The 12,652-nt window shown below is 36.0% G+C and overlaps 1 protein-coding gene across 2 annotated transcripts in view; it reads right to left on the bottom strand.

Moving 5' to 3' along the window:
* LOC114247361 (Krueppel-like factor 6) overlaps positions 1–12,652 on the bottom strand; it is a 149,230-nt gene that overhangs the window by 12,928 nt on the left and 123,650 nt on the right. Inside the window, exon 1 of one of the 2 annotated variants that reach the window (XM_028180318.2) lies at positions 10,997–11,312. The exons of the other annotated variant lie outside the window; for it this stretch is intronic. Within the exon in view, the coding sequence (XP_028036119.2) occupies positions 10,997–11,023 (27 nt within the window). The 5' untranslated portion in view covers positions 11,024–11,312. Of the gene's footprint in view, positions 1–10,996; positions 11,313–12,652 lie in introns of those variants that run through there. 2 annotated transcript variants of the gene reach the window in all.

Genomic DNA, 12,652 nt, shown 5'->3' on the forward strand with positions numbered 1-12,652 from the left:
TAACTTGAAAACTTGAAAACACGCATCTCGATGAAAATAGCTAATAATTCTGTAACTTTGCTCTAATATTTTGACCAGTGTTAGCAGGATTAAAAAAGATGAAATTACTTTATTAGTTCGGTTCGCTATTGATCTGGTTTTTTAAGTCTTTAAACTACACATATTTCTTTAAAATAGTTCTTCATCCAGGATGATATTATTTCACACAAATTAGAATCGTATTTCAACATACCTGAGTTTTTACATTGAAGCTTGATTCCTGAAGGTCAAATTGTTCATTTACTTTGAAGTTGAAATAGACTAACAGACTGGACCATTGTACCCCATTGCTCAAAATACACTGTATCATTTCATAAGCTATTGCTCGATATTTTACCAATTCAATTGATATTTCGGTCATATTTAATGCATGTTTTAATCCATTTAATAAGCTCCCTTCAGTCGGGATTCCGACTGGGCCTTAGCACCATCTCCGGTCTCCTCAAAGTGACTGGCGACGTTAGGGCTGGGATGGAGGATACTAGAGTCACACTGTTGGCTTTGATAGATTTCCTTAATGCCTTTCCAATCTCACGATATCACCTGAGGTGCTCAAATAGTTTACTTCATATCTCCGAGAGGCTAGCAATCGATTCGCATTGATAAGTCTTTGTCTTCATGTATGTTTGTGATACTAAATATGGGTTTGATTGTGATACCAAAAAAATGTCAGTCGATTATTATTGGTAGTCTCCATTTGCTAGGACCAATAGATTTATCACACTCCCACCCGTAACCTATAATGGAGCAATTATGCCTATGAGCCCATCAGTCAAAATCCTTGGACTGTATATGGATTCGACACTTGATTAAAGGGCACAAGTGTTTAACGTTAGTCGTAGGTTACTGGATCTCTGTGTGCCCTTTTCGCTTAAATAACTGTTTCCGTTTCAGGATAAAGACGAGGCTTGTTCAAACTTTAATCCTTCCTATAATTGACTATGGCGACCTTGATCTGAATACAGACCTTTGGAATAAACTCGACCGCCTTCTCAACAATGGCGCTTGATTTATTTTTAATCTTCGCAACTATGACCACGTGTCTACTTACCGCTACCAAATAAATTTTCTTCCTTTATGTGAGCGTCGCAATCTACATACTCTCACTACACTTCACTCTGTACTGACATGCCCAACTCCTCCCTTCTATTTGACTAAGTACTTTAAATATTTACATTCTTCACACGATAAGGACCTGCGTTCTTCTAATTATAATTTACTCCTCCAATGTCCCACGCATAGCTCTAGTCTGGACCGTACGTCTTGCTTAGTTCAATCTGTTCGACTTTGGAATTCACTTCTTCTTAATGACAGGATGATCACTGATCGCCTAGTTTTCAAGGTCCGGCAACTTTTTCTGAACGAATTGGCAGTACCATTTAAAAATTGGACGCCTTTTGGTATTCTTCTGTGTAATATAATATATATTTTTACTATTGCTTTTTTTCGTATCTGATAAATGCGTTTGGCATATTTTTATGTTGTGTATATGTTACCGGAAATGTATGAAATCAAGGAATTGTATACAAATCCTAGGAAATGTGTACAATTCCGATACTATTTAGGAAATGTATAAAATATTGTTTGAAAAACTATTTAATGTATAGATATCCTAGGAAATGTATAAATTTCCTCGGAATTGTATATAATTCCAATATCGTATTAGGAAATGTATAAAGTAAATGCTTTCTGTAATAAAACACGTTGTTAATAATATTTTTTTATTATAACACTATTGAGACAATCGGGTAACAGTCATACCGTAAAATAATAATAATATATTCATATTATCTTACTAATTAAAACTTCTAAAATCAACTATCTATTAAATTTTAACGTATCACAAAATCAACTTATATTTTATTCTTATAAAATCAAATTTTCATTTGGCAAGTAATCAGTTTGATAATTAAGTAATTATAAATGTCAAAGTATAAAAGTAAATCTTTATATTATAATACTTTGTCAGTCCATATAGCTATTTATTTTTGCAGGGTAAGCTCGAATGACATTTGGAAGTATATAATACTTTATTTTTAAAACACAGACATCTTGATGTAGCACAGTTTCTCTTGCAAACGCACTTCTTAAATCCCTGGCCGGTTCCAGTGGATTGCAAGTTGGCAACTGACCGTAGTGTAAGACTCGTCCCGCTGTCCCCGCGTACCCACCAATATCTTAAATGTTTTACATTTCCGATTGCTATTTAGGAAATGTATAGATTTCCTAGGAAATGTGTAATGTGTAAGTATAATATAATTTATTTCACACATTTCCGTGCGATTTTAGGAATTACATACATTTCCTAGGAATTGTATACAATGACGGATTACATACATTTCCGGTAACATATATACATATATGTATAATAATATGATTTTAAATGTAACAGAATTTGTGAATATGTGTAAATTTTATATTATTAATTATGTACAGTGTTGTATGTTATGTTTATGTATGTATACTGTGCGTTTGTTTGTATCGATGTACATAATATTATTATTCTTTTTCTCATTTCTCAAAAGGGAATGCACCTACCACAGGACTCTCAATATTACTCTTGGTTGACTGGTAGAGAATGCCTTAGGCCTTAAATCCGCCACTGTGTTTGTAGGCATAAAGCTGAATAAATAAATAAATAAATGTTTGTTTAGTTAATTATTTCAGTCCTTAGTCAAATTATATCAAATAATTTTTAGGTATAACTGAACAAAAACTCTTATTTGTGCGTTCCAAATAACGAACTCGCAGTCTCGTAAATGACTTTTCCTTACAAATAATAATATAAGATAATATAAGCCGCTATACTATAATTCAACACCGCAGTGATTTCATAACATATGGAACCCAAAATCTCATTTCATTTGATGCTTATTAAATTTTAAAAGTTCAACGTCCCCTACCAAGGTTACTAAAGGTATAGGGCGTACATAACAGATTTACCCTGACCTCTTATCTAACATAGACCTATACAAACGGCAGGTCTACGTGATTTGACAAGCGCTACAGACCTTGAATGTAACGGGATAGCGTGAGTAACAAATAAATATCAATCTAGACCCTTTTTGGTAGTGGATAAGGTTGATTTCAGATAGTGAGTATTTTGAATGACGTGTTGGTGGTTTAGTTCGAGGCTTTGGTTGGAGTTAGGCAAACATTTAGTTGGATTAGATTTTAGTGCCTTCCAGCGCCCGGATTGCTTGAATTGCTAAAGTAAATTTCGATATTTAAGATTTTTTTAATTTTTTTATCGCGTCTTTTACATGAATAATATAATGACAAAAGTAACACAAAGATAATATTGAACTAAAGTTAATCGCTATAGACGTTTTTTTCTTACTTAGATGGGTGGACGAGCTCACAGGCCACCTGGTGTTAAGTGGTTACTGGAGCTCATAGACATCTACAACGTAAATGCGCCACCTACCTTGATATATAAGTTCTAAGGTCTCAGTATAGTTAAACGGCTTGGTGAGATCGTCTACCCAATTAAGCAAAAAAAAAAGATCTCCAACACGCCTGCCTAACATCGATATTATGGGCATTTCCTCCATGAAATACACCCAAATGAGTATTATACCAGAGTCTAAATTCATAATTAATATTAAACGAAAAAATATATTAAAAGTCGTCGGTGGTAAGTAGATTAGGAGGTGCTCTTAAAACGCAGATTTTTTTGCATTTTTAAAACAGTACATGCTGATTTATCATATACTTGCACCGCTGCTATAAAGTCTACAATAGTTCAATGAAATTATTCCGCAAATGGAGCGTTACTTATAAACTTGGACGTGGAAATTATTCTCGCGATAAATAATTTATAAGTTCATTCACACTTTGAGCTGTTTACAAACACGCATTTGATTCTGTATTGAAGACTACTGACCCGCCCTCGCTTCGCTTCGGAAACATAAAATAGCTGAGTCCCGCGATGCTACCCGCTTTTATTGTCGTACCGCGGGTGGCGCCACGGGGCGAAGCTAGTCTAAAGAAGTTAAATTACTCCTTATATTATCAGCTACCTATAAGAGAAAGTTTCGTCAAAATCGGTCCAGCCGTTCCAGAGATTAGCCGGAACAAACAGACAGACAGATAGACAAAAATTGGAAAAAAATGTTATTTTGGTATATGTACCGTATACAAAGTCATATGCATGTAGTAAAAGGCGGTTATTTCAATATTACAAACATACACTTCAATTTTATTTATATGTATAAATATTATTCATGCACAACATTAGGTAAAGGGTACGTTAAATATATTTTTAACGGTGGTAAGACCTCTTGTGAGTCCGCACGGGCAGGTACCATCAGCCTGCCTATTTCTGCCGTGAAGCAGTAATGCTTTTCGGTTTGAAGGGTGGAACAGCCGTTGTATTGTTAAATCTGAGACCTTACAACTCATGTCTCAAGGTGGTGGCAGCATTTACGTTGTAGATGTCTATGGGCTCCGGTAACCACTTAACACCAGGTGGGCTGTGAGCCAGTCCATCTATCTATGCAATAAAAAATACCTATACTATGCTGTCACAATAGTGTCGTTTATTTTGGGAAAAGTATCAATAAAATTTCAATGAAGATAAATATTAATGGTTATTCCAAATCGCGCAACGTTCAACGAATTTCGAAAAGTAAGTGTTGGGAAATGATTGTTTATTCGAATACTACAGTATTTGCGATCATACGACAAAATAACGTAAAGTTGATTTAACTTATGAATGTCGTTTAGAATATTAATGCCGCTCTAGCTAAACAAACTAAAAACACGTATGAACAACGAAACACAGACGGTTTGTGGGTTAATTCGTTTGGGAATTGCCTCCATACAAACCCACATTAATAGACGAAAATTCCTAAAAGCAATAATGACATCATTTCGAATACGGCGCGGCGAACGGCAAACCTTCGGTATGCGCCAAAGCATTATACAGTAGCTAAAGTTACAGTACATTCAACGTTAGTAATTTTTGGAACGAAGTTCCTTATGGGACGATGCGGAGGGGTACCCTGACCGGGAAAAAACGTCCGTAACGTAAGATTTTTATTAGTAATGCACACAGTGTACGACTCAACTTTGTAAAAACGTACAAAAAATAACATATTTTTTTGTCATTCATTGACCACGATCTCAGAGCGTCCATTTGCGCAATACACTAGCTCTTATGCAAACAACCGTGAATGAAGTGTACCACAATAAGTTCGCACGTTACCGAATGACCGTGGGTTGTTGCGAAACCTCCAGTTTTATTTTCTTTATACCTCGAATAGAACTTAAAATTAATATTTTTATAATAAGGAACTTCGTTCCTATCCGGTGCCCCACGACACCACACATCTTTTTTAGGAATTATAGATGAATAATAATGATGAAACTCAAATAATATGATGAATGAATAATGTGAATATGATGAATCTCGGGTGGTAGAACCTCTTGTGAGTCCGCATGGGTAGGTACCACCACTCTGCACCTATTTCAGCCGTGATGCAGTAATACGTTTCGGTTTGAATGGCGGGGCAGCCGTTGTATCTAGACCTTAAAACTCCAAAAAGTCCACTGAAAAAGTCTCAGTAAATGACCACCATTTTACTGAGATTATATTTCATTCCATATCATCTCATCTCTTTTTATTTCATTTCGTTTCATGTCATGTTTCATATTTTATTCAATTTCTTTTCATTTCACTTCATGTCATGTTTCATATTAATCAACTTGATATCATTTCATTTCATATTATCATTTTTCATATATAAAATAAAATTTATAAATAAAAGATTAGGCTGTATGGTACGACACCTTTACCTTTCCACTTGGAAAAATAAAACTACTACTACTCGTACTACCACTAATGGAAAAAAATTGAAATTGTAAAAATAATAATCGCAAGAAACTGTCAAGCTTGATATGAATACAGTCAAAGTGTTGTAGTATTTTAATGGTAGCTCTTATTTATATATTTTAAGGTAGGTTTTCCCACACCTATACTAACCCTCCCAGCAAAATAGCAACTCATCCTGCACACGCAATTGAAAAGTATATTAATAGTGACAATTGGCTGTTAGAGACACGTGTATAATGCGCCTTTCAATTTGTATGACGGAAATCTAAAATTGGTTTAGTTAATACATGCGTTTGATAATAAAAAATACACAATTTTTGAAGTTATACTTCTTTAGGCGCGTTATGAAAAATTGATGAGAGTGAAATTTTACGATGCGCGCGCACCGTGACACAAAATTAACAGAATGAAGTTGCCCATTATATCGCTCATTACAATACGACCGACGTAGCTTGGCGAGTCTGAATATAGCCGCAGGTGAACTTTCCGTACCGAGAATTACCGAATTTAGAAAAGGGATGTCCAATATGTTTGTTTGAGGATGTTATTTAATCGACTTTTTTTCAAATTGATTAACTTTTAAATTAAAAAAAATAATAATAATAAAAATAAAGTATAACTTCTTACGCGCGTACATAAGTACACGCACCCTTTTTCTGTTAGCAGCAAATAAGTCCGCGATGCACCTTATGTTAAGTGTTGGCAATAAAACAAGAATTTAGCTTCTATCTTGAAACAAGAGAGCAGAATATATTGGTAGACGGTTTTATCTTCAAGCTGCGTGTTCTTCAACTAGATGGGGATTCAAAGAACTTGGTAGGTTTAAACAGAACAAGCTGATGATAATTTTTTTTTTCCATTATTGCTTAGTTGGGTTCCTGGTGTAAAGTGGTTACTAGAGCCCATAGACATCTACAACGTAAATCCACCACTCACCTTGAGATTCAGTTCTAAGGTCTCAGTATAGTTACAACGTCTGCCCCACCCTTCAAACCTACCCGTGCGGACTCACTAGAGGTCCTACCACCAGTAAACAAAAGGTCCTACCACCAAGGATGAGCCATAATTAGAAGCATCAGCTTAAAGAGACTAGGATAACACTCTCATGTGTTTAGATAAATAGTCGAGGAGGAGGCTATTGTCGAACCTCTGATAGAATGCAATATGGTAGAGGCGTTAGTTACGATTTAAAAAAAAACCTATTCCCCTCATTAATAAAACCATTTTCTTTAAAAAATTATCATTATATTTACTTGTAATATATGTACATCATATTATATTGCGCTTAAATCTATTCGATCGAATCGCATTCTCTCGGCTGGCGGACATTAATATCATTACCCTCCATTACCAGACCATCTCGAGGGTGACATATTGAATTATACTCAGCAGAAGTACACACACACACAGACACGATAGAGAACTGAACGCCGATCATAAAATAAACAAAAAATTACTTTTAAGTTATTTAAATGATATCAATCATGGGATCACCGTTTATATTCGTCGAATCAGAATTGCATTAGTTAACGAACCGAACATTTTGGGCTAAGAGTTGTGAGATTGAATCATACATACTCTGGGAAAATATTCTTTTGACCAACAAGTTGGCTTGCTCTTTGACTGCGTGCTTAAATATTCTCGTATATTGAAACGTTTTTAAGGTTATATATCAGTATCTAGTTCTCATTATACAGGAAGCCATAGTTCGGGACAGATGACCATATCGTCTTCTCGCATTAAAACTGTATAATTTCAAAACTTACTAATTTTACAGGAGAGTGTTTTAAAGCTTTAACGTGTAATATTTTTAATATTAATCATATTTGCAACATTTTGTTTTTACCCGTTACATTATCTGTCTTTTAAAGTAAGATAAAATTATGTATCAATTTTAATAGTAATCGAAACATAAGTAAACTAAGAAAAAAAACTAAAACTAAACTACGCTCTTTTGATAGTATTAATGAGAAAAATACTGGTGATACCAAATGTTTCCGCATATTAACTCAATTCCGAATATTTTTGGATATTGTACACTTTTAATGCGAAAAGGCGATATGTGAATTATCTCTTAATATATATTTACTTACCGAGTTGATATATAAGCTGCGTTTTAAATCGTTGAATACAATCTAAGAATTATTAACCTTTTTCGCGGCAAGATAAAATGAATCACGGCGCATTACGTCACATGTGGCTACGTGCTAACCACAGATGATACACCTATAAAGAATATAAGTGTATCATCTGTGGTTAGCACGTTGTCTATTAAGTTTTGGTCCCAAGTGACGTCACACGTGATGAAGTTATGTTCAGTCGAGTTTTATAAAGTTTGCGCGACAATTTTAAATAATAATTGTTTGCAATAACGTCGCGTTTCAGGTTGATTCAAACTGTAATAATGCATTGTTAGCTCGACTCGACCTGATAAAGGCGTGGTTAAATAAACGTCCTACCCATTATATTAATAAGCATTCTTTTGCGGTAAATATATACAGGGCATTTATGTACCGGGAATAGGCCGGCACGCCTATGAAGTGTTAGCGGTGGAATTACGTACTTGTTACTATTGCGAGGAAAAAAGGTGACAATCTTGAAAAACTTCTCATCACCGGCAAAGTGGAAGGAAAGAGGCCTAGGGGGCGTATTCCCATGCGCTGGTCCGATCAGAATAAGACGACTTTGGAATCCAGCATCAATGTCGCTATCCACTGCGCGTAGGACAGGAGTGAATGGAGGAACACAGTCCTAACAAAAGTGCTCCGTAAAGGTCACGACTCTCAGCACTGAGGAATACGACGCACGGAGGAGGACTATTCCAACTGAATTGATATAGTAGTTGCTCGCTTATCGCGTCTCTGAGGTAATGTAATTATAATAAGTTTATTCACTTGCCGCGTTGATAATTGTAATTAAGTACGAAAAACAAAACTATGCAACAGAAACAATAAAAAAAAAACATTCGCGAAATGATAAAACATAAGCAAGCAGTAAAATCGCATTTGCATTCGCCAAGCATTTTAAAAATAAACAAAAAAGCCAATTCGTTTAAGATTCATCTCAGGTTAAAGGTTATTTATGTACCGTACAGGTGAAAGAAAGGTGAGTAACTGCTTTAGCGTCGTGATGTCTTTCTCGACTCCGATAACTATTTAACGTCAAGTGACCCGTGAGCTGGTTCATCTATTAACGCATTCAAGAATACAATAAATAATCGAATAGGGATAAAACAATACTGACTTCATTCCAAATGATACGGAGTACCACGCTGGCACTCGTGTGCTCCAGTAACCACTTAACACCAGAAAGACCGTGAGCTCATTTACCCTTTGGTGGTAGGACCTCTTGTGAGTCCGTGTGGGTAGGTACTACTACCCCGCCTATTTCTGCCGTGAAGCAGTAATGCGTTTCGGCTTAAAGGGTGGGGCAGCCGCTGTAACGATACTGAGATCTTAGAACTTATATCTTAAGGTGGGCATTTACGTTGTAGATGTCTATGGGCTCCAGTAACCACTTAAAACCAGGTGAGCTGTGGGCTCGTCCACACATCTAAGCAACAAAAAAAGGTAAATAGAATAAAATTTAGGATAGAAGCGCTTCTGCTATAATGTTTTAAAAATGTATCTTGACTAAAGCAAACCGGTACGCAGAGCTTGATCCTGTGGATCTCCCTTGTGGGGGCAGTAAGAATCACTCGTGGGTTACAGAGTGGAACCAGACCCAGACGTGTGGGACTGGCACCTTGGCGCTGTCAAAGCAGAACTTATTAACCTATCGGAGGCAGCTGTCGTGGAATTCCGTGGACCCATAGGGACATAAATCAGCCGCATTTTACGTTTAACTCAGAGGCATCGGACAACAACGGTGATCGCACCGGTATCGTCTGGCCTCGTGTTCTTCAATCTGGTAAACCTTACTTTAAAAAACATTTTAAAAAAGTACTAAGACGGCCTAAGTTACTAAAGCCTATGAACGGACTCTTGAAAACAAATAAATAGCGCATAAATTTAATTACGGCTTTTTTTTGTCCTACCTAAGCTGATAGATAGCCTTGAGAGGCTATTTCAGCGTAACCTTAACTAGTAGGCGAGCTCGCGGGGCTCAAACCGGAGTGACGCTAACACTGACCCTAGCAAGAGCAGTGCTTCGCAGAATCTACCAACGGATCGGAAAACGCGACCCACTGAGAAAACGGCTTTTGAAAAATGGCTTTTGAAATTATATTCAAGAAAGGGAAACTTGCATACCCAGTCATAAATATCCATATCTACCTACCTACTCAATTACTAGTCATTAGATCCTTATAATCTTGTATGGTATTCACAATTCAAATTCGGACAAATGACAAACACTAAAACCCGTTTTTAGTGCGCTTCGAAAAATAAGTGATGTTTATTCTTATTGGCAGTTTTATTATATATAATATATATTTTATATTATATAGATTATATAGTTTATAAGGTTAAGTAATATTTAGGGTAAGCCGTAAAATAACATTTCATTAATAATATTATTTTTATCACCTTTTTTTTTACTGACTTGCTCACCAATCTATGAAAACATACCACTTGAACAGATTGTACCCTGTGCTTTTACATATTATGATTGAAACTTACTATAAAATTTAAGCTTCAAATTTCGAAAAATCGGACGATATTGGTAGAAATTCCTCTTAAAAACGTGTTATAGCTCCTTTTCCACTATTAAGTGGGTTATTTCGGAGAATCTAGTAATCACTCAAAATTAGAGGTACATATTTTGTATATTTTAATTTTTTTATTGCGTAGGTATGTGGACGAGTTCACAACCTACCTGGTGTTAAGTTAGGGTTACCGGAGCCTATAGACATCTATAACGTAAATGCCGTCACCCACCTTAAGATATGAGTTCTAAGGTCTCAGTAAAGTTACAACGGCTGCCCCGGCCTTCAAGCCGAAACGCATTACTGCTTCACGGCTGAAATAGGCACGGTGGTGGTACCCACCCATGCGGACTCATAGGACGTCCTACCACCAGTAAAAAGGTAGTAGTTGGGTAGACAGGTACGTGAAGCTCACCGGCCAACCACAGATAAGCCGACAGCCCTTCTTTAATAAATATCAATAAAAAAGCAGTTACCTCGATAATTATACAAATAAAGGGCATGGTTTCTACTTTAACGTTGTCCAGATATTGATACAAAACTGTTACTAATAATGATACTGGTCACAGTTCACGCGCACACCCGCTGCGCACGAATTCCACTGACGATACTGTCTTTCTTGTGTTTTTCCATGTATGCAACTATCAAACACGATAATACTGGAGCTTCATTGATAATTTTAAATAAAGCGTTCATTAGCTCATACAATGATTACAATTGTGATACATTGTTACTGGTATATAAAATTGAAGATTGTTTTCCGAGAATTTTTCAAGTGGAATGCAGCGTCAGATGCGTGGAAGTTTTATAAAAGTTTTTAAACAATTGTTTAAAACTGAGCTTGAAACTCGGTACAAGAATCCTATTTTTCCATCGAACTCCTTTTCCTGAGTTGGTAGCGACATCCCTTTTTTAATACGCCTTTATTAGCTTCAGACGTATGTACGTTTGTAACGGAATCTTTGAACATGATTTTGACCCCCTTCAAAACGTCGGATTAACTCGGAATTTGGTATTGAAATATTGAAATTCAACTAAAAAATGAAAAATAAATAATAGTTTAAAAAAATTAACAAAATACGTAAGAAAAAGTTATTTTATTGTACACTATTTTTAATTGAAATTTATTAAAATTGATTTTCTATTTTTTAGTTGGATATTTTATAAAAGCGTATTTGTTAGTTTTATTAAACTGTTACATTTATTTATTTTTATATTAGGTCGGGGGCTGAGCCTACTGGAACCGAGGGTCCTAGGGTGCGCGCGGGGTATCTCGGACTGGACGGGCCCCAGATGCTGAGATCGCGGGCTCAAGGATGGTAGTTAGGGCTTTATCCACTAAACGACTCCCCTGCAATCTTGCCCAAGCATCCGATCTCCGGAAAAATACTTGTTTTTCTTTTCTCTCTGAATGTCGCCACCGATCTTTGCTTTGTAACGGTTTCATTACACTCTGTGTGTAATGTGAGTTGCAAAATATTTTCAAGAATTCTTACGATTATATTTTGTACTGTAAAATATGTATGTATTTATCCTTATATATATATATATTATCGCACATCCACAATATTTCACTATTCTATTTGTGTAGTACCAGAGAGATAATCTGTGAAATGTTTAAAAGTAAATTGCGTTGTATAATTTTATGTAAATCTGTTGTACGTGAGCTGTATATCAACCATTCTTTTAAGAATTTCTTAGATTGAAAGCATTGCGGAGTTCACTGAAGAATTTTTATTCGAAAATTATTACACGATTTTTTTGTGAGTGGTTTGGACAGAAGCGAATTGAATCTGCGTGATCGCACATGTGATGCCTTGGTCTGACCAAATTTGCATCAAACTTATCTCCACCGACTCCGAATAGCTGGAGATAAGACGAGGTACTATCGTGAGATCAAAACTTTTGGATGAGGCTACGACCGCAATGAGGAACATGACCAAGACTGAAGATAAAGCATTTCGAACGAACTTAAGGCCTGCACGATGCTAAGGGATTTTCGGAGCCCACAGGCATCAAAGACGTAAATGCTGCCAATCACCTTACCACGAGATTAAAGTTTTTTTATTTTTTTAATTGCTTAGACTCACAAGAGGTCCGTCCTACCACCAGTGAAAAATCTCTCAGTCTCA

This window comes from Bombyx mandarina, chromosome 01 (genome assembly GCF_030267445.1).
Source record: "Bombyx mandarina strain Sakado chromosome 01, ASM3026744v2".
NCBI classification, from domain to species: Eukaryota; Metazoa; Arthropoda; class Insecta; order Lepidoptera; family Bombycidae; genus Bombyx; species Bombyx mandarina.